Consider the following 20,784-nt stretch of genomic DNA (forward strand, 5'->3'; position numbering starts at 1 on the left):
GGTGTCACGTTTCCTTGCTCTTTCATGTTTCCTGTATTTTTATGTTCATATCTTTGTATCTGATCTAACAGTCACTTCTTCCAACTTTATAAATTTGTTCCGTAAGGAGAGACTTTTTTCTACAGTTGTATCTATAATGTTGGATGGTTACGGCACTTTGCCTTTGATTCTGTTTGGGCACAGTAGTGTAGTCTCCACGTGATTTCTTTGACTTTAGTCAGTGTCAGTGTTATCAGTGAGTTCATCAGTGGCTTAGGCTGTGAGTGTTAGTGGAGGCTATGGTAAGATTTTGCTAAGGATGTGGATGACAGGTGGGTACTTCTCAGGCAGTAGTGTTGATGGCAGCAGGCTGGGCATGTCAGTCCATGGGTCCCTGGGCGGCATATGCTGGCACCAATAGTAGTAGGTTCAGGTGGCACTTCTGGGACCTTGTTTACATGCTGGCAGTGGCAGCAATAGGCTGGATGGGTCCTTAGGCACCTGGGGAAGTGTGCATAGCATCAGCAGTGGCAATAGAAGCAGCAGGCCAATCCTCAGGCCACCAAGGGACAAGCTCAGGTATCAGTGATAGGCCAGCCAGTCCTCAGGCCCCCAGGTGGCACATGTGGGTGGTTGTCAGCAGCAACAGGCTCATTGTTCCCGTCCTAAGGCCTCCTCCCTGCTTGTAAGCATGGATGTTGTTGGAAGGGCAAGTTGATCCCCAGGTCCCTGGACAGCATACTGGGGTAGTGGCAGCTGTGGCAGTGGACATGACATGGTGGGCCATCCTCAGGCCCCCTGACAGTGTGTATGGGCACCTAGTTGGCAGGCAGGGTAGGTTGACCCTGACTTCCGTGGATGTGGCAGCATGCTTAGGTACCTGCGGTGGTGGTCATGGCGGGCCTGTTGTCAGGCCTCCTGATGGTGTGTTCGTGTGCCAGTGGTGGTATGCAGGGGTGGGCAATATCCATGTCCCCTGGCAGTGCACTCAGGTGCTGGTGGCAGTGGTAGTGGTCAGAGTGGACTTCCTCATGCCCCTTGATGGTGTACATGAGCAGCAGGCAGGGCAGGTTGATCCTCAGGTTCCCCTGTGGTATGTTTGCATGGTAGTGGTCGGTGGAGCGGGATGTAGTCTGGTGATGGCTGGGCTCTCACGATGATGCCATGCTATATAGCCTCTTGGGTCTCATAGGGTTGGCTGGGACTCAGTGCAAATTTCCTCTCTGGAACAATAGCACTGTGTGGACTCCAGGCAGCTGCCTAAGCTAGTCTCAGGGCCTGTGAGGGCTGAGGGGCCCACCTGTGGGTAGGATTGCAGGAGTCCAGGGTGGGAATATAGAGAACTAAAGGAATGCTTACTTTTTCCCTGGGGAATTTCTTCTGGCTCCCAGCCAGTTCCAGTTCCCAGCTGGCCTAGCTGCTTCTCTTCCCTGTCCTTTTATGCCTCATGGGTACCCTTTCTCTCTCTGCTGAATTCTGGTGTTCTCTCTTAGATGCTCTGTTCAACCTGTGATTATCTGCTTGCTGTTTTAGTCCTTCTTTGTGGAGGATGTGAGTGCTGGGCACCTCTATTCAGCCTTCTTGAAGCCCTCTTCTTCCAGGATATTCTCTCTTTATTATATTTGTTTCAGGATATTTTTCCAGGATAATTTTTTTAAATACTCAATTACAGATATTATAAAACAGTAGAGGGAGATTTTACACAGGATTTTATAAAATAACCACTGACATTTTTTATCATGTACCCTTATACAAAATGTTCTCCCCATTTATATTTCTAATAATTACAATACTAAGGACAGTGGACCTCTTCATATCTTCTAAGTGAGTATAACTTTATCTCTTAAGTTATCTTAATTTAGAAGAAGAAAATAGACAAAATGTTCATATTCATGAGAGTGCCATTTTCCTGAAATGATGGAAGTCACTAGTTTGAGCAAACATGAGTATCAGATTAATTATAGCTATTAATGTGTTCCTGATTCTGTTTTGTATGTTTCTTATGTTTTGTAAACTGAAATGTATTTTTCAACCTAATAATGCTTAATTTTAATTATGTGGTTGCTTTTTTTGTAGGCTGTCAGATACAACTGCATTAGAATGGATAAGCAACCAGTATACAATGTAGAGGTAAGGGGCATGGAGTAGGGTGGTAATCAGATCAAAAAAGAAGCTTTGTATTTTGTTATTATTAGTTATTTTTATTTAAAGGAATGTGTTATCTATACAAGAAAGCTTCCTATAAAATTTGGAATATAGTTTCTGTAATCAAATGAAAAAAGAAATGTTCTGTCAAAACTGAAAAAAAAAATTTTTCATACAGTAGTAAAAATTGATCACAAGTATTAAAAACTTACCTTGTGCTTATGCAGGTGAAATATGTATCCCTATTCTCATATTTCAGAACTTTCTGCATTACTACTTTTAGATTAGAATTTTTTAGTATAATATTTACAAAAGTATATTATTTCTTTTATATTATTGTTCTCTTAAAGTTGATTATTTTATTCCATGTAGTCTTTCAGAGTAGTTTTGATTCTCAGCTTATTCAAAGTAGTTACTTTTATTGTTAAAAAATATTTTGACTAACTGAATTTTATATAACTCAGTTATATATAAATATGCATTCTCAGAATGATTTTGTGATTCTCTAACAATTGCTACTTTTTCCAAATATTTATTGTGTTTGGTGATATCTTAATATATTCAGGAGATCATAATAGACATAGTTTGTCTTCAAGTTTAAGATAAAACCAAAAAATAATTTTGCCCCTAAAGAACTATGTAGTTGTAGCTCTCTGATTGAAGTCTCCTCTTTGTCAACCAAACTGCAAATTTCTACTCAAAGTTTTCTTTTAGAGGTAGTATTTCCCCTTAAAATTTAAAGGAACAGGAAATAATAAATATAACAATAATTTATATTTTTGCAGTGACTTACTGTGGAAAATAAAACATTCATATACCATCATCCTTTTTGAACTATATAACAGTCCTGTCAAGTAGTGAGGGCAGGAATTATCTTCATTTTATAGATGAGGAAGTTATAACTCCTTAGTAATTCAAGATTTGATACCAGAATTTCACCTTTCTTTTCTTTGAGTCACATAATCTTTTCTTTCTTAGGTTAAAAATGCTGAATTTCCCAGAGGGGTATTAAATTTAATTGAAAGCCTCATAGAAGGACAGTTTTTTAAAGAAGCAATTGAGGAACTTTCCTCTTTGCAAGCACAATATATCCCTCCTGTATGCCTTCTTCATGCTCTTCTAGAGAATGTTCTACAGGTAAGAGCAGTCTTAAGGGTTTATAATCTTTTTTCAAAGAATGTTAAAATGTGAACATTTTTCTCATTTTTTGTATATTTACAGTTTCTCATTTCAGTGTTTATTTTTTTCATTTTACCAAGAAATGCAGTACCTATTTGTTAAACTTTTCTATTTTTTAACTGTATACTAGGTACTACTCTGAGTATTTTAGCTTATTATTTTCTCAAGATTTCTAAGATAATTTTGCCTTAGGAAAAGGTAATTTTTTTCATGGCAGTAAAGTATCTAATATGAAATTCAAATTACAGTGATCTAGCATGCCATTTCATAAATTGATTCTTTAGTACATTGATAATAAACATTTTAATTTATAGTATACATAGAGTGTGAACATACTCTTTAAACTGTGAAAACCAGTGGGAGTAGCTATTCAAAGGTAACTTTCTAATCATGTTCTTCATCAAGGTCCTAATTTGAAAACATAACAGGTATAAGCCATGTCAGACTAATTTTGCATGAGAAATTCCTTTCAGGTGGCATCTGGGAACTCTTAATCTCACTATAATCATGAAAAGGGTATTGGACTTATTATATAAACTAGTGCTAACAGCTCGGATTACCTAATGTGTAGATATAGTTTGTCCCTCAGTAGCATGGGATATGGGTTCCAGGACCCACGTGGATACCGAAATCTATCCTTACTTAAATCCCACAGTTGGTCCTTCAGAACCTATATCTGTAAGAAAAGTTGGCCCTCTGCATCCACAAGTTTTGTGTCCCACAAATACCATGTTTTCTTTCCATGTTTGGTTGCAGATGCTGAACCTGTGGATACAAAGGGACAACTGCATTTATTGGAAAAAAAAAAAAAAAAAATCCACATACAAGTGGACCCATGCAGTTCAAACCATGTTTTTCAAAGGTCAACTGTACATATTTAGAGTGTGCCTCTCTCTCAGTTGCTGTATTTAATTAGCTAATCCCCATCTGATCTCCTTTGTCCAAACATACATATTTAGCAGGAAAGTTAGGCCAGGGTTGTTATTCTAGTCTTAAACTGAATTAGCTGGTGAAACTGTACTTTTAGCTACAGTGTTTTATTTGTTTGTTTATTTTTACATAATAGGATAACATAGATACGTTTTCTGGTCGATACTTTCATATATTGTCAGCTCTTCTTCACCTGCATCCTCCTTGGAAGTCCCCAGCCATGTCACAATATTACTTAGAGTTGTTTCAGTGTCCAACTTGTATGAAAGGAGCGTGGTCTTTAGTAGAAGTGCTTATCAGGTAAGGAATTTCACATGTGAAGATACTACATTTCATCTAGTGGTTGTTATGGTATGTATTGTTTTAGAAACTGATGAAAAAAGTATTTTTCTGTTTTTAGAAAAATGTATGTATATTTATTGCAAAACTCTTATAAAAAGGGCAAATCTATATTGGTCATGTTTGTTAATCTGTTTATTAAAAAAAAGTTCAGTGAATGCATGAAATGGAATCACTAGAAAGCCAAATTATTTTTTATTAACAGAATTACAAGTTCTTTAAAATGAAGAAAATTAATTTACTGAATATGCATATCATCAGTTTTGGTCATCAAAAGTGTAAACATCTATGACTCTATTTGGCATTTATTTTAGGGCATCAGTTATATTTTTTCAGTTACAGATTTTGAATTTTGAAACAGAACTTAATGTTTCCCAAATACATCATCTCTTTCATACCTTTACCCATGCTGTCATCTGCCTCGGCCTTCCTTTGTCTTTTGTATGTTATTGTCTGTAGAAATCCTTCCTTTTTCTTTTTCTTTCTCCCTAACAAAACTTTGAATTTTCCCCTTCCTATTCTGATATCTGTCTATATCTGATAACCCTTATTTGTCTAGGAGGGTCTTTCTTACCATCCAAATGATGATAAAATGATCAGTTTTAGGAGGTCCATAATAGAGAGAAAGGACACTTGAGTTACCAGGCAAAGCGGGGTAGACCTTTGGTTAGCTCTTTGAGATCATAAAGATTCACGTGCCATCTTGGTTTGTGATATATTTGAAGTAAGCTAATCATGTAGCTAGCATGCATTTAGTCATTCTTTCAACAAATGTTTGAGTACTTATTGGGAGCTAGGCACAATGCTGCATTTTAGAGATAAAAAGGTAAATGAAATAACAGTTCCTGCACTTTGAAGGTGACTGATATGTAAATGTAATTCCAGCACAGCAGAACTAGCCAGCATAGGTATAGGATATGAGGAAATATGGTTTATGTGGCTGGCGTCCTTCTTAATTACCAAATCTATTTCTTCCTTCACTGTCATTGTCTTATTTAAGAGTTTTCATTGCTTCTTATGTGGACTATTACAGTAGCTGCTTTATTGATCTTAATTCTACTTTTTTCCCTTTAATTTATCTTCCAAAGTGCCCCAATATGGTCTTTCCAAAGTGATCTTGTCATTTCCCAGATTAAAGTCCTTCATTGACTCACACATCACCTGTAGAAGGCAGTTCAAATTCCTTAGCAAAACATGTAAGACCCTTCATGATTTAACCCCTATCTATGTCTCTGTTCTCATCTACATCACTTTCCCCCATGTGCCCAATGACTATTTTTTATTTCCTATCCCTTTGTTCTTAGGTTCTCTCTCTCTCTCTCTCTCTCTCTCTCTCTCTCTCTCTCTCTCTCTCTCTCTCGTCTCTCACTCCCCACCCCCCATTCCTGCCACCTCACAAATATTTGTCCAACTGCCCAACTCCTGATAATCCTTTAAAATGCACTCAAATGCCACTTTCTAACTTTGCTCTTTCCTTTGAGTTAGGTTTGTCACCCACATTAGTCTGTGACATCCCTAAGGATAGGTGCTCAGTCTTAAACATCTCTATTCTCAGTGTCTAATATAATGCCTGGAACATAGTAATTGCTTAACAAATGTCTGTATAAATTAATTGATGTGACAGGAGATAGAATTTGGGCAGCTTAAAGTTAGACTTTTTAATAAACAGAAAAATACCCAGGTTTCTTTTCAAAATAATTAGAATCATTGGGGGTTGGGGGTGTAAGATGCCTAGGGAAGTGATAGGCATATAAATTAGCTGGGTGATGTTAGTCTCTCTAATTTTGTATATATTTAAGTTATTCTATAATACCTGTTTTTTTAAAAAAGAAAGGAAAAAAAGAAACTTTGCCTATGTCAGTTTTCAGACAGACTGAATAACCAAATGAGGGTGGGGCATCTTACAGAACAGATTTGAGTATCAAATAAATTTTTAAGTTTAATAGCTGCAGCTGGGTGCGATGGCTCGAAGGCCGAGGTGGGAGAATTACTTTAGGCCAGGAGTTGCGAGACCAGCGCGAGCAAAAGTGAGACTGTGAGACCCCGTCTCTACTGAAAATAGAAAAATTAGCTGGGCATCATGGCCTGTGCCTATAGTCCCAGCTACTTGGGAGACTGAGGCAGGAGGATCCCTTGAGCCCAGGAGTTCGAGGTTACAGTGAGCTATGGTGACACCACTGCACTCTACCCAGGGCGACAGAATGAGGCTTTGTTTTTCAAAAAAAAAAAAAGAAATTGAACCTCACTCCCTATTTTTAAAAATTTTTTTAAATTATTAAAAAAATAAGTTTAATAGCTGCTGTGGACTGTCTTAACCTGATAATGTAGTATTCAAAAAGAAGATTAAATGGAGGCAGAGGTAGAAAGTTACAAGTACATTGTTTATATAATTGATAAGAAAGTTAGTACATTGTTTATATAATTGATAAGAAAGTTGGGAGATTGTAGTAAATATTGTTACCTGGACTCTATCTCTGTAAGTCTGAGTTTGAGTAGTCTTATGTTTTATTTAAAAATGTAGTATAGAACTGTGCTGTCTGACCCAGTAGCCACTAGTAGCCACATATGACAATTTTTATTTAGTGATGTGCTCACAGCTCACTGCACCCTCAAACTCCTGGACTCAAGCGATCCTCTCCCGCCTCAGCTTCCCAAATAGCTAGGACTATAGGTGTGCGCCACCGTGGGTGGCTAAGTTTTTTTTATTTTTTGTAGAGACAGCGTCTTGCTATGGGCCTATGCTGGTCTCACGTTCCTAACCTAAAGTGCCTCCCAAAGTGCTGGGATTACAGGCATGAGCCACTGTTCCTAGCCTATGTATATTGAATTTTATTAAGATTAAGTAATTAAAAGTTCAGGTCCTCAGGTGCTCAAGCCACATTTTGGATATCCAGTAAAAACATATCCATTGTCATAGAAAATTCTATTGTGACAGCCATAGAAGATGGAAACAAAATAAAATACTGAATTTTTAAAACTCTCAAGTTGCCCAAACAACCTTCATTTGCTAAATAATAAAGAAAATAATCTTGAGTAAGAAAGAGAAGGATTGTGACAAGTATTGTTTGAGGGCTTAGCTGGTGATTTGGATCAAAAGTATTAAATTCATAATTTGTTATCAGTGAAATAGAGTACAAAGGGGGAGAGTACTCAATAGTTGTTAAATACCATGATCATTGAAAAATAGAGAAATTAGATCTATATTATTAAGAACTGAATAGCCATGAGTTATTTGACATTGTTTAGGGAAGAAAATATTAACAAAACTTTGTTGAACTTGCTTTATATTTTGTTGAAAAAAATTTTAAATTTCAACAGTATTCTAAAAAAAATACTTTATTCACAAATCACTCAGTGAATTCCTTCTATGGTATAGGTTGTTGGGTTTATGTTTTTCAGGTCTTGCCTTTTCAATGAAAGTTTTTGTCATCAAATCTCAGAAAATATTGACTCTAAGGTGCTCCACCTGACACTGCTCAAGTTTTTCTTTAATGTGATTGAAAGTGAAGTACGGCATCTGAGTCAAAAGTAAGTTTTAATCACAAAAAGACCACACTTTTCTATAATTGTATTGTTTTATGTACCATTTCTATAATCATTTATATACATATTTCTAAAAAGTCACCTTGTTTTTATTCTAAAGTAGGTTTATTTTCAAAATATATAGCCAGACACATTTTTCAGTGGCAGTGCTCTTTTTTATGTTTTCCTGAGTTCACATTTTTATTTTTTGTTCTACATTTAGATAGGCTAGAGTGTTTTCATTTTTTTAAATTTAGATTTTTTTAATTGTTTAGTAATTGAATGCTTGAGTAAAAAGCTACAATAGTTCTAAACACTGAATCTATAATGTGATAAATTTTTTTCGTGCTCTAAAACTTACAGATAAATTACTGTGTATACATTGTTGGTAATTTTATTGAACTGAGGCCATTTTTTATATTTTATCCTTTATTATAATTATGTTATAATCTTTATATATTATGACCTTTCCATATGCAAAAATTGCTGGCATTTTTTTTTTTTTTGACAAAAGGCATGCCTAATAACTGTCGTGATCAAAGTGGCATAAAGTATACTTTTTGTTCATATTTTTACCAGGTTGTATGACTGGTCAGATTCTAAGAGTCTAAAAATAACAGGGAAGGCAATTCTTCTTGAAATCTTTTGGTCAGGAAGTGAAACCTCTGGGCTTTTGACCAAACCAGTAAATATGCTTTTGGAATGGACTATATATTCTCACAAGGAAAAGTGCAAGTCTAATGATGTAAGTAGGATTAATTTACAGATGAGTAATGGTCTATGGAAAAAGTGCATTGAATTTTATGCCTTTTCTTCTTCCCTTTGTTCTTTGAATTACTTGAAAAAAAATTAAAATGTACCCAAATATGTCATTGTTTTCTGAATTTAGTTTTAAGGTAAAAGGTCCTTGAAGACTAGTTCCTTCACCATCTCACATTTGGATGTAGTAGCTAGGAATAGTTATATATGACCATTACTGGTAATAAATCTCTAGTTACTTAACCATTCTAGATTTTTTACTTTTGTACATTTTGATTTATAAGGAACTTATGTTTAAAAAAATTGAATCAATCCATATATTGGTAAGGGGTACTACTAATAAAAAATTTTGCTTGTTTTGAAAGCTACCTCTGCCTTTCTGCCTGTTAAGAATTATTATCTGAAATATTTTTTTGTAAGTAGATTTTGCCTGTCATTAGAAATGTTAACATGATTTTAATGTATTATCTATCTGAAGGGTAATTGGGAAAATTAAATACAGTAAAACATGTAAAGTGCATAGCAACATACTGTGGCACATTTTGGGTGCATAATAAACATTAGTCACCTTTCCTTTCTCCTTTTCAAAATCATCTGGGCTTTTATTGTGTACTCTTCTTGTGTTCTATGATTAATTTCTGCTCTTCTCTTTTAAATTCTTTCCTTTTATTAATACTTTCTCTTCTACCTTCTTGAATGTTTGGATCTTTTTCCCTATTACATGCACTAAATATTAATTACCTTGGGAGTACAATTTGAGATTCATTTCACAGGTTTGATACTTTAGTTATCAAGTAAGAAAATATCTTACTGTTATTTTCAAAGTGTTTTTTACTGTCAGTTTTGATATCCCCTTTGATCTAAAAGATAATTTAAAAGGGTGTTTTAAAATTTCTAAACGGATAAGTTTTTGTTATTGTTAATAGGTCTTGTTTGTTTGGCTGTGTTTTTTTTTTTGTTAATTTCTAATAATAAATTATAGTTAAAGAATATACCCTGTATGATTTCTGCTTTCTGAAATTTATCAAACTTTTCCTTTTGGCCCCTTATAAGATTAGGGTGTTGCTTATAGTGTTTTGTATTACCTGTTAGATCAAACTTTATGATTGATTTAATTAACTCTTCAGAATCGACTTTGTGGATTTGTTCATGTAACAGTTTCTACTTTATATATGTTAATGTTCATTTATTATTCATAACCCACATCTCATAACTTCTAGTTATGATGCCATAACTACTAGTTAGGTGATATTTTCTTCAGGGACACTAAACATAGTAGCTTGGGGTTGAGAGCTCTGGTATGAAACTGCCATAAAGTCTGCTCTATCTTAAGAAAAATTCTTACGTAATTTCTCTTCAAATATTTTCCCCAGATCCATTGTCTCTCCTCTACTTTTTAAATTTCAGGTAAACTTCTGTTATACCTCTTCTTCATATTCTCTGTGTTTTTTACCTTCTCATCTTTCTCTCTCTCTAGGTATATATTTTTTTCTATACTTACAGCATTCTGGATAGAGTCTTTTCATCAAATTTTTAGTTCACCAGTTCACTTTCAGTTGTGTTCAGTATATTTTAGCTGTGTGCAATATAACATGACCATTGCATTTTGAACTTTTATATTTTTTCCAGTTCTACACTTTTTTACTTCCAAACTGCTATGACATGTTTTTGTGGTTTCTAGTACCGTACAAAACTTTCAAGGTTTTCTTTTGCCTTTGAATGTGGCAATAACATTTATTTTATAGTCTGTGTCTATTATTACATATCTGAAGTATTTGTGGGTCTATTTCTATTATTGTTTCTGCTATTTTCCTTCTCTTGTGTTTTTTTTTTATTTTCTCTTGCAAGCTAGTTACCACTCACTGTGTGCTGTAAATTGTATTTGAAAAATTATGTGCAGAAACAATATATATCAAAGACCAGAATATCTTCCTCCAGAGAGAATTTCTGTTTAACTTCTGCCAAGTGACTGGGTGCACTACCAATCAAGGACTATACCCTAATCCAGCATCTACTTTTGAGGGGACCCTAGGTAGTCCAAATGAAGTAAAAGGCTTACATATACATGTAGATTTGCTTCTGATTTACTCTTACTCTGGGTCTCAGCCTGTTAGGGAATAGGCCTTGCTTGGGCCATGACTTTTTTTTTTTTAACCTCTTTTCCCCTAAGCTCTGAAAACAACAGTTTCATATCTCAGCTCTTTCCCTAAAATCAGCAAAAGTACTGAGGACGAAATCAGCCAGCTTTGAGTGCTTCACTTGGCTTTTACCTTTTCCTAGATCTTGGCCTAGCAATTCCTTGTAACTTATTACCTCATTTTCAGAAGATGTTTTGCATGTCATCCAACATTTTTAGTTGTGGTTTTCTTCTATAAGAGGAATTACCTAGCTTCCATTACCAGAAACAGAAGTTCTTGCTGGGTTAAAAAATTCTATTTAGTAGGTGTCTGAGGCATGCTTCAAAAAAGAAAATTCTTTTGAGAGCGATAATATTTTTTCTAAATCAGCATTAAAAAGGAAAGATTGCTCCTGAGTATAGCTAGACTATTTTGTGATCAAGTAATTTTACTATGTGACAGTAACCAGTTGACTAGGCACTTTCTCATACATGTATCTGATTTTAAAAGTATGATTTTGCAAGTGTATAGAAATTGAAAATATTCAACTGATACAGAATTACTATCTACACCTCATTGCCAATTGAGTATAGTACTTGTAAGCTAAAGCTGATAGTATCTGTATAAATTATCATCTGCCTTTTTATTTACTTTTTATGCATTTGAATCATTAAGGATAGAAAATGTTCATTACAAAATATTTCTTTTTTCATTTATTTGATTACATAAATGAAATTGCTCATTTATAACTGAAAACAATAATAAAACTAATGTTTTCACAATTTTACCAAGTCTTCAAAGGATTACCGTAGATAAGAAATTACTCAAGAAGCACTGATGTAAATAGTAACAGATTTATACATATTTAACTTGAAGATTTTTGTTCAAACTTACAAATAAAAGCAACATATTTGTGAAGCAATCTGCAGTAAATTGTAGCATCAGTTGTAAAATGAGAGCTGGTTTTGAATTTTGCAGATTAATATTTTATTTAACATTTGAATTGCTTAAATTCATATAAAACTGCCTTTTTTATTGTATTACCTTTCTGTTAGAATTCATTCTTGTACTTAATTAAATCTTTTTGGCAGTTTCCAGTTTCAAGAATTCCATGCATGTTCACAGACATCATTTTCTGTACTGTAAAGCATTTGTTTCTTGATTTGCTGAGTTGAAGCATTCAATTTAAGTCATTAGCTAAACAGAAGTCCTCAGTTTATGCTAATATTGTTTTGTCACAGTGTCAATCAGCAAGTATTGCAGAGTGACACAATGGCAATGAATTTCATTGTCATTAATCTGAGAAAGCTTTGGGCTTTCCTTGGCAAAGAGCAGAGGTGGGCTGTGTCAGGGTTATGTAGAAGGTACAAATTTTACTAGTCCCACTTTTCTTTGAGATGTCTTTAAGTGCTATTTAAAGATAATCCTACAATATAGGTAGAAATGGAAGCTAGTTCATATTTAAAGATGAGAAAATTGAGGCTGAAGAGTTTAAGTAACTTATTCAAGGTGTTACAGCTTGTTTAGGGCAAAGCCTTGACTAGGGGCCAAGTCTCCACTGTGACACACTTTCTCATTTTTCAAATGCCAATGTTTAAAACAGGAAGAGGCACAGTATGTGCATTATGTTTGCATCTTTCCAACAGAGTACTTTGTCATGTATTGCAGTGGGATGTTGTGAAAATCTCTAACCTGGGAGTCAGAAGGCTAAGATGCTAGTTTGTTCTACGTTACAGATTAGTCAGTGTTTGGAGTATCACCAAGTTTATAAACTGGATGTTACCTGTACTGGCAGATAATAGAGAATTGTACTGACAGAATGTCTTGTAATAGAGTTTAACATATTAGAAAGAAATTATAAGGTAAATATGTGTCAATATGCAAATCATGTCTATCTTTTATGTCTTTATTAATTCCTAGGTGATTCATTCTGTTTTTCCAGCTTTAACAATTATTTTAGTATTCCAAGAAAGCTGTTTCCTTTGATGGTTTATTTGCCATTTTCTTTTTTTGTTTGTTTGTTTTTTTAAGAGATGAGGTCTCACTATGTTGCCCAGGCTGGAGTGCAGTGGCTATTCACAGGCATTGTGGGTAGTGTACTGCAACCTTGAACTCCTGACCTAAAGCAATCCTTCCACCTCAGCCTCCCAAGTAGCTAGGACTACAAGCATGTCCCATCTCACCCAGCTATTTGTCATTTTCTTACTAGTCCATTTATGAAGCATATATATCCATTCTATTGGAAATAATAGCATTGTTTATATGCTGTTAAAGTGGCAGTGAGTATAATCCATAGCAGTCTTTTGGCCCTATGGTTATAGTGAGTGTGATAGTTAAGAATGTAGTATAGAAGGATCCAAGAACCTGATCTGAAATTGGTTTTTTATGTAAACACTATTATGAATATATAGTATTAATAGTATGCATGTTTATACACAAATAAGAATAACTTTGGTAGGATCTTTCTTATCATGGTAAAGAAGCTACAGAGATTCCGTGAAATCATGCAAGACATCCTACTCCCTCTCTAAGTGCTTAATAGCATTAATATCAAGGTAAATTTAATATTAAACAATACTAATATGCAATTGTGGTTTCAGGTATGTGTATACTTTTTTTGAGACAGTGTCTCACTCTGTCACCCAGGCTGGAGTGCAGTGGCCTCATTCTAGTTCACTGCAACCACAAAACTCCTAGGCTCAAGTGATCCTCTTGCCTCAGCCTCCTGAGTAGCTGGGACTACAGGCACGCACCATCACAACTGGCTAGATTTTCTTGTAGAGACAGGGTCTCACTCTTGCTCAGACTGGTCTTGAACTTCTGGCCTAAAGTAATCCTCCCATCTTGACCTTCCAAAGTGCTAGGATTATAGGCATGAGCCACTGCGCTCGGCTGTGTATGTATATTTGTATAAGAAAAAAGGGAAAATCCTAGCTGGTTGATTTGATGTTATTTTTAATTGATGGAGTGTGCTGGGTTGTGGTTTCATAAGAGGCTTCACTCTGTGGACTAACATCCTTCTTCCTTTCCCAGAGCCTTAGAACCTGGAAGGTCTCAAGTGATCCCAATGTATACTATACCCTTGAGATGGGGAATACTTTCAGAAAAAATTTACCAGTCTCTTGCTTCCTTTCTGAGTACTGTCATTGCGATATTCAGGTCTATATCATGTCGGAAGGAACATTTTGTAACGTTGCATATAGACATAATCAATTGCTAGTTTAAATACATATTTTCACTATTCTGTTTTATATTCTCTTGATAACTTCAACAGTGAAAAGTGAAGATTAACTTGCTCAGAGTGATGATCTACATGTTGTATTTATAAAAAACGGTATTGATTTCCTATTAGATATGGAATGATGTCCTAATGAAATACTGTATATACCTAATAAAATACTGTATGTACCTATAAGAAACAGGTTTGCTGAGTGCAGGAGAAGCAAATCCAGTTGTCACTAAGGGTTGAAAGTACTAGGAATTTCTTTGTCACTCATCCCATATTGGGCATATGATGGCAGAACATAGTAGTTATAATCTATTTGGATTCTGTAACATTCATTAAACCTCTTCACATGCCTTCTACCCAACCATTAATTTAGTGATTTTTTTTCCACATATCCAACACGCCCAGACAAATAAGAATATAGGAATTTCAACTAGTTTTAATGTCATTTTGAAAAAGTGTTTATATTTAAATCAAAGGTCTTTTTAGAATATTATTCTCACACTTCTTTGTTTTCATAGTTTATACTGAACTTTTATGGGTTAGAAAAATATTTTTAGGCAGGGTGAGATAGCTCACACCTGTAATCCTCACACACTTGGGGAGGCTGGGACAGCCAGGATCACTTGAGGCCAGGAGTTCGAGACCAGCCTAAAAAACACAACAAAAGACCCCTGTCTCTACAAAAAGTAAAAATTAGCCAGGCATGGTGGTGTGCACCTGTAGTTCCAGCTACTCGGGAGGTTGAGGTAGGAGGATCACCTGAGCCAGGAGTCAGAGTTTGCAGTTAGCTATGATGATGCCACTGCACTCTAGCCCAGGCAACAGAGCAAGAGCCTGTCTCAAGGGGAAAAAAAAAAAAAGAGACATACCACCATTCCTGGTGGTCAGTACTTGGGAAAAAAAATAAGTTAATAGAAAAATATTTTTAAACATGGTGAAGCATACTTATTGTAAGTAAGAGCTGTATGCTTGCTATATTTCTTATAGAAATTTAATAATTATTGAAGCATTATAAAACAATATACTTTTAAAACTGATCACTGTACATCTCTAAATTAGGTAATGAGTATTTGATATAATTTAATAATTAAAATTTGAGTCAATCTATTTTCTTGTAACAAACGGACAGTCTTGTTTACTAAAACTTTTTGCGTCTAGAGTCTTTTTCCGGAAAATGCCATTTAGAGAAATGTAAAGAGTACAGTATATAAACAGTATGGGTAGAAAGTCTGTCTTTTATAGTCATATATTCTTGTTAAAAATCCACAGAAACCAGGTATTTCCTCATTTTAGTGGAATTATTGCTTGACTAAAGCGCTCAACAGCATTAGATAAAATTATTTTAAAAATTTGTTCTAAACTATTCATTTGGGTTGTGTCTGTGTGTGTGTGTAGAGGGTGAATGGAGAAGAGACGGTATTAGTTTGCTAGGGTTCTTAATACCTTTTATCATTAGCAAACTTTGTATTTTTAAAGAGCTAAGTTTTGCCTCTCAACAAATACTTAAAATAAACACTGATAGAAATCCTATGTTTTAGTAATGTTTTTTTCCATCTTACTGTTAGGTCTTCAAACATGAACTGGCTTACTTATTGACTGGAATTCTTGGAGCGGCAATAGATTATTGGATTTTCCTTGGACTTAAGATGGGTAGAAATGTGATGCGACACATGTCTGATGACTTAGGAAGTTATATTTCTCTTTCATGTGATGGTAAGTGTGCTATGTTTTGTTTTTCCTAGACCAATCCTGGAAAGTAGTTTTGAATTTCTTTTAAGCAAACTGTAATTTTTAGCATATGTTCATATGAAATTTTTCTTAAATTAGTTATGGATACAGACACAGATACACAGAGACAATATAAAGAAGATAAAAGTTATCCATAATTTGCTCCTACACAGATAACCACTGTTAACTTTTTAGTGTCTTTCTGGTGTTCCTAAACATTTTTGTATAGTTGAGCTCATACTGTATGTGTAATTTTGTGGTCTCATTTTCTTCTAAACATTATTATTCAAATGTATTATTTTGCTGATTTCGTAAAAATTAAATATTAGATGATAGCACAGAAAATACTATTTATAATTGAGTTATTATATATTTATATATAATATTATGTTTTCCTTAATCCTACAGTTAAGAATTATAATTAGACCATCTTTTACAAGTAAATATTTAACTAGACAAATTTAAAATCAGTTTATTCCCTTTTCATTGGCGAGATAGGTTCACTTTTATATGTACAGTTTTTAGAATCTTACATGTTAAGAGTTATTTTCAGTACCCTTAACACTTCTAATCATTCAAGCTGAATAGAAAGCATTATCAATCCCTGGTCTTATATATGCCATGTGAACAATTCCCAGGTCTTTTCCTGCATGAACACTTAGTATCATTAAAAAATGAAATTCACTGAATCAGAATACTTATGTTATAAAGCCACTTGTATTAATTTGGATTATATCCCCAGTTAAAACATTTTCCCTATGTACCTATTGCTGTGTAATTTTTCTTATTATAACATGAAAAGCTGTTACTATTTTTTTTCACTGAGTCTGGTGCTCTAATAAGAAATGAGCATGGATGAAGCAAATAGAAGTAATTTATATTCATAGTTTTCTCACTCTTCCTCTTCCCTCATTGTCTGCTTTAATTTTAAAATTTCCCCTAAAATAAGTGGGGTAAAGAGTAAGTATTATTTAAGCAATGTGATGACAGAACTCATTTTTACAGTGTTCACCCTGGAAAAATTCTATCCAACTCCTTTGGGTCTCCAGACTGAGAGAGGCTTCCATAAGACCTTAATGTACATTCCCAAACTTCATAGCCAGTTTAAGAAGAATGTGTCTGCCTTCCTTCCTTTCTTCCTTTATTTATTTATGTAATCCTAAATTCCCAAAATGAACACATTTTTAACCAAGTGAGCTTTTTGTGGTCTTCAAATATGAAAGATAATTTTTATGTACTTGTCAACATTTTACACTGCCAAATAGTCTATTTTGTTACACGTGTTTCTGTGCATCTCGATTTTATGTAAAGAAAAGTTCTTGAATATGCTGTCAATCACTTTAATACTTTGAAGAGAGATTCCAGAATAGGAATTCAGGTTATAACTGGGTTCAGGATTTATTCAGTGATGCCCTCTGCAAAGAGAGGTCTCTTTTTATACTATCTAACTTAGAAGATTTTTATCTAAAGCATTTTATCTCTTTCTTTTTTTCTTTTTCATTGAGCTGAGGGGGTGATTACTGTTCCTTTTGTGGACTAGCTGTCCTTTGTTGCATGACTTTTTAACATTTCTTAGCTCAAATGCAATCTTCCTTCAGAACCTTTTCTTATCATTTCTTTCCCACCATTCCTAGTAGGTAGTTTGGTGTTTTTTATCCTTTTTGGAAACAGCAGAATTCTGGCATTATTTGCTAGAATAAGACCTGAACATTTGCCTAACAGAAATCCCTGTTTTCCTTCCATAATGAAATTTCTTTGAGTTTGGGGACCCAGTACAGGATTAGCAGTGGCTTTTAGAGACTATCAGTATAGTTGTCTTTCTAATACATAGCAATTGCCTTTAAGGAAATATAAGTCATCTCACAGTCTAGACAATTGCATAAAATAATGAATGTTGTATTAAAAGGGTTCTACTACATGTTATACATCAGTGTCAATGCTTTCTTTACTGAATTTCCTTTGCCTTGAAGCAAGGCCTGGTTATCCTGTGTTATTCTCCATTTTCACATGACAAGTTTAAACCCTAGAATTTGAGCTTGTGACTGACTTCAGCTAAAACTCAACCTCACTGTTACTGTTATAATCCTATTGACAGACTGATTATTTTGCTCTCAAGGATCTATGTTTGATCAGTCTCATCTAAAACTTTAGATGAGATTTAAATTATATCACTGCTGAAAAGTATGTTTAAGCCTTTCCTTACCCTTCTCAAAACACACACATACAGAGTTGGTTCCTTAGGCTTCAAATTAGGCTGTAGTTAGGCAATTTAAAATTTTTTAACATATTTCTAAAAATTGTTCAACTAAGTCTTTCTAATTTTTGTGTTAGTATAGCTTGATGTTTAACCTTTGTCAAGAGACAGAAATTAAGTAAACAGTCTATCCTTAAGAGAACAGTAGCTTTTCTATAACTAATATGCAAAATTAAAGTGTTTATTATGGAGTTTGTAGAATACCACACTTTTCCCTACAAGTGAACTAGATGTTGCAGTAATGTCCTTTTTGTCCATTATTTTGATAAATTTGAAAATCATTGTTTGCCACCTCTTTTATTTCAATTCTTTTTCTCTGTGGATATTCCCTCCTTTATTTTCTTAATAAGTATTATTTTGCATTATTTTTCAACTCAGTCACTATCTTTTGTCTTTCTTAAGTCATTAGTAAAGATGTCATTATTTGGCTGTTATATATAACTTCCAGTTGAAGATACTGGTCCATCTTTTTCATTTATGGTTAACTTGGATGTTTTGGTGTTTCCTAGTTTGAAAGTAGAAAATTAATTACTGTGGCACTACTCAGATTCAGATCTATCAAATTAACAGTATAGTACAGTTTATTATAATTGTTTATAATTGTTTTGTCAAGAATTAAGACAATAGATATTTTAGAAGATAAGTAAAATCATTTCCACCAGATGGCATGTCCATCAATTCCACATAGATGCCATTCTTTTTTGCTTCTAAACACTTTGGACAAGGAGGAGTTTCCTTTCTGTATTTTAAGGTCAAACTATCTGAAATTCCTTTTTTATGCTTAATTGAAATTCCTTACTACTGACTTAAAGTATAGATCCGCAAACTTTTTTTTTTTTTATGTAAAAACCAGGTAGTAAATATTTTTGGCTTTTTAGACCCTATGGTCTCTGTCTCAGCTATTCAACATGACAGTTGTAGCTAGAAAGCCACCATACAATAATACATAAACAAATGATCATGGCTATATTCTAGTAAAACTTTGTAAAGGCCAAGAGTGGTGGCTTATGCCTGTTTATCCTAGCACTTTTGGAAGCAAAGCTGGGAGGATTACTTTAGGCCAGGAGTCAGAGACCAGCCTAGGCCAACATAGCAAGACCCTGTCTCTACACTAATTTTTTTTTTTTTTAATTAGGGCATGGTGACATACACCTGTAGTCCCAGGCATTTTGGAGGCTGAGGCAGGAGAATTGCTTGAGCCCAGAAATTTGAGGTTACAGTGAGCTATGATGACGCTACTGCGCTTTAGCCCAGGCAACAGAGGAAGACTGTCCTCTATCTCAAAAAAAAAAAAAAAAAAAAAATTCATAAAAACAGGTAGCAAGTTATAGTTTGCCAGTCTTAAACTTATTTCTTATTTTTAAAGAAAACATTATTATTTTTATGTTTTTATTTATTTTTATTTTTTATTTTTATTTTATTTTTCATTATTTTTATTTTTTGTTATTTTTATTTCTTATGACGTAAACTTATTTCTTTTTCTGTTGTTTCAATGGGAAAAAAAACATGTCATCAAAATTTACTATTATATAATAGTTTTCACATCTTTAGAGAACTTTGATAAAGCTTCCTTTGCCCTTAGATTATATCATTGTCTTTTCCTGATAAATGTACATTTTCACTTTATTCACTTTTGCTTTCTTACATCTATTCTTATCTCTTTCCATGCTTCAAACCTCTTCCATAAATACAAGTTTTTATATCATTACTGATTCTCAGTCAAAATGTTTGTTTTTTTTTTTTTCACTTACTCAACAAATTTTTATTGGCATTCTACCAGTCATTGAGCTAAACACTTTTATATACAGTGGAGGAGGGAACCCCAAAACGTAGTCCTTGGTTTTTTTGGAGCTTTCAGTGGGAGAGGCAGACTGTTAAGTTAATGTAAATACATCATTTAAAAATGATAAGTGCTCCAGACAAGAAAAATCTAGGGGTTGAGATTGATGTACTTACTTTATATTAAGTGATCATGGAACGCAGAACCTGAAGTAGGAGTATAGCATAGTCAGGGCAGAGTGTTTTTGTCAGAAGACAACATTTACCAAAACTCTGAGGTAAGAAAGTGTCCTGTGGGCTGGGATTTTTTATTCTTTAATTATCACTTTGTTGTACTGTACACTCTATTACTTATACAGAGTATTAATAGAGAATTTATAACAATAAATAGATTACATGGGGGAAATAGTCTTGTCCTTTAATCACTTTTAATTCAGGTGTATATTTATGTTCATCTTACTGGAGCACTTGAGGTTTCTGGATAAAAGAGTTAAGGCTCTTGTGTGGTTTTGGTTTCATCATTTAGAATAATCCCCCACCCCCGCCCCCATAGTACAGTAGGTACTAACTGCTAAGGAAATCTTTATATACACTCTTGTTTTAAGTTTTTCTTCTTGTTTACCTTGTGCCTTTCCTCCTCTTCTGCAATGATAGGATTCAATGTGTGTTGTCAGGGGAAGCCGTGTGCTTTCTTCGTATCAGCTCAAGACTGGTCATTACAAATTAAATACATGTGTGCTCATTTAAAAACTAAGAGCTGGTTTTCTAAAGGAGCAACCCTATTGTGGGAAGAGATCTTTAATGTTAATTGGAAACTATAATAA

General features: G+C 34.2%; 1 protein-coding gene across 3 annotated transcripts in view; it reads left to right on the top strand.

Moving 5' to 3' along the window:
* The window catches only part of SLF1 (SMC5-SMC6 complex localization factor 1), a 68,111-nt gene that overhangs the window by 38,140 nt on the left and 9,187 nt on the right, over positions 1–20,784 (top strand). For all 3 annotated transcript variants that reach the window (XM_045566561.1, XM_045566563.1, XM_045566562.1), the window contains exons 10-15: positions 2,056–2,109; positions 3,103–3,261; positions 4,370–4,533; positions 7,972–8,100; positions 8,674–8,839; positions 15,765–15,912. In XM_045566561.1, the coding sequence (XP_045422517.1) occupies positions 2,056–2,109; positions 3,103–3,261; positions 4,370–4,533; positions 7,972–8,100; positions 8,674–8,839; positions 15,765–15,912 (820 nt within the window). The remainder of the gene's footprint in view (positions 1–2,055; positions 2,110–3,102; positions 3,262–4,369; positions 4,534–7,971; positions 8,101–8,673; positions 8,840–15,764; positions 15,913–20,784) is intronic.

This window comes from Lemur catta, chromosome 12, assembly GCF_020740605.2.
Source record: "Lemur catta isolate mLemCat1 chromosome 12, mLemCat1.pri, whole genome shotgun sequence".
Classification (NCBI taxonomy): Eukaryota; Metazoa; Chordata; class Mammalia; order Primates; family Lemuridae; genus Lemur; species Lemur catta.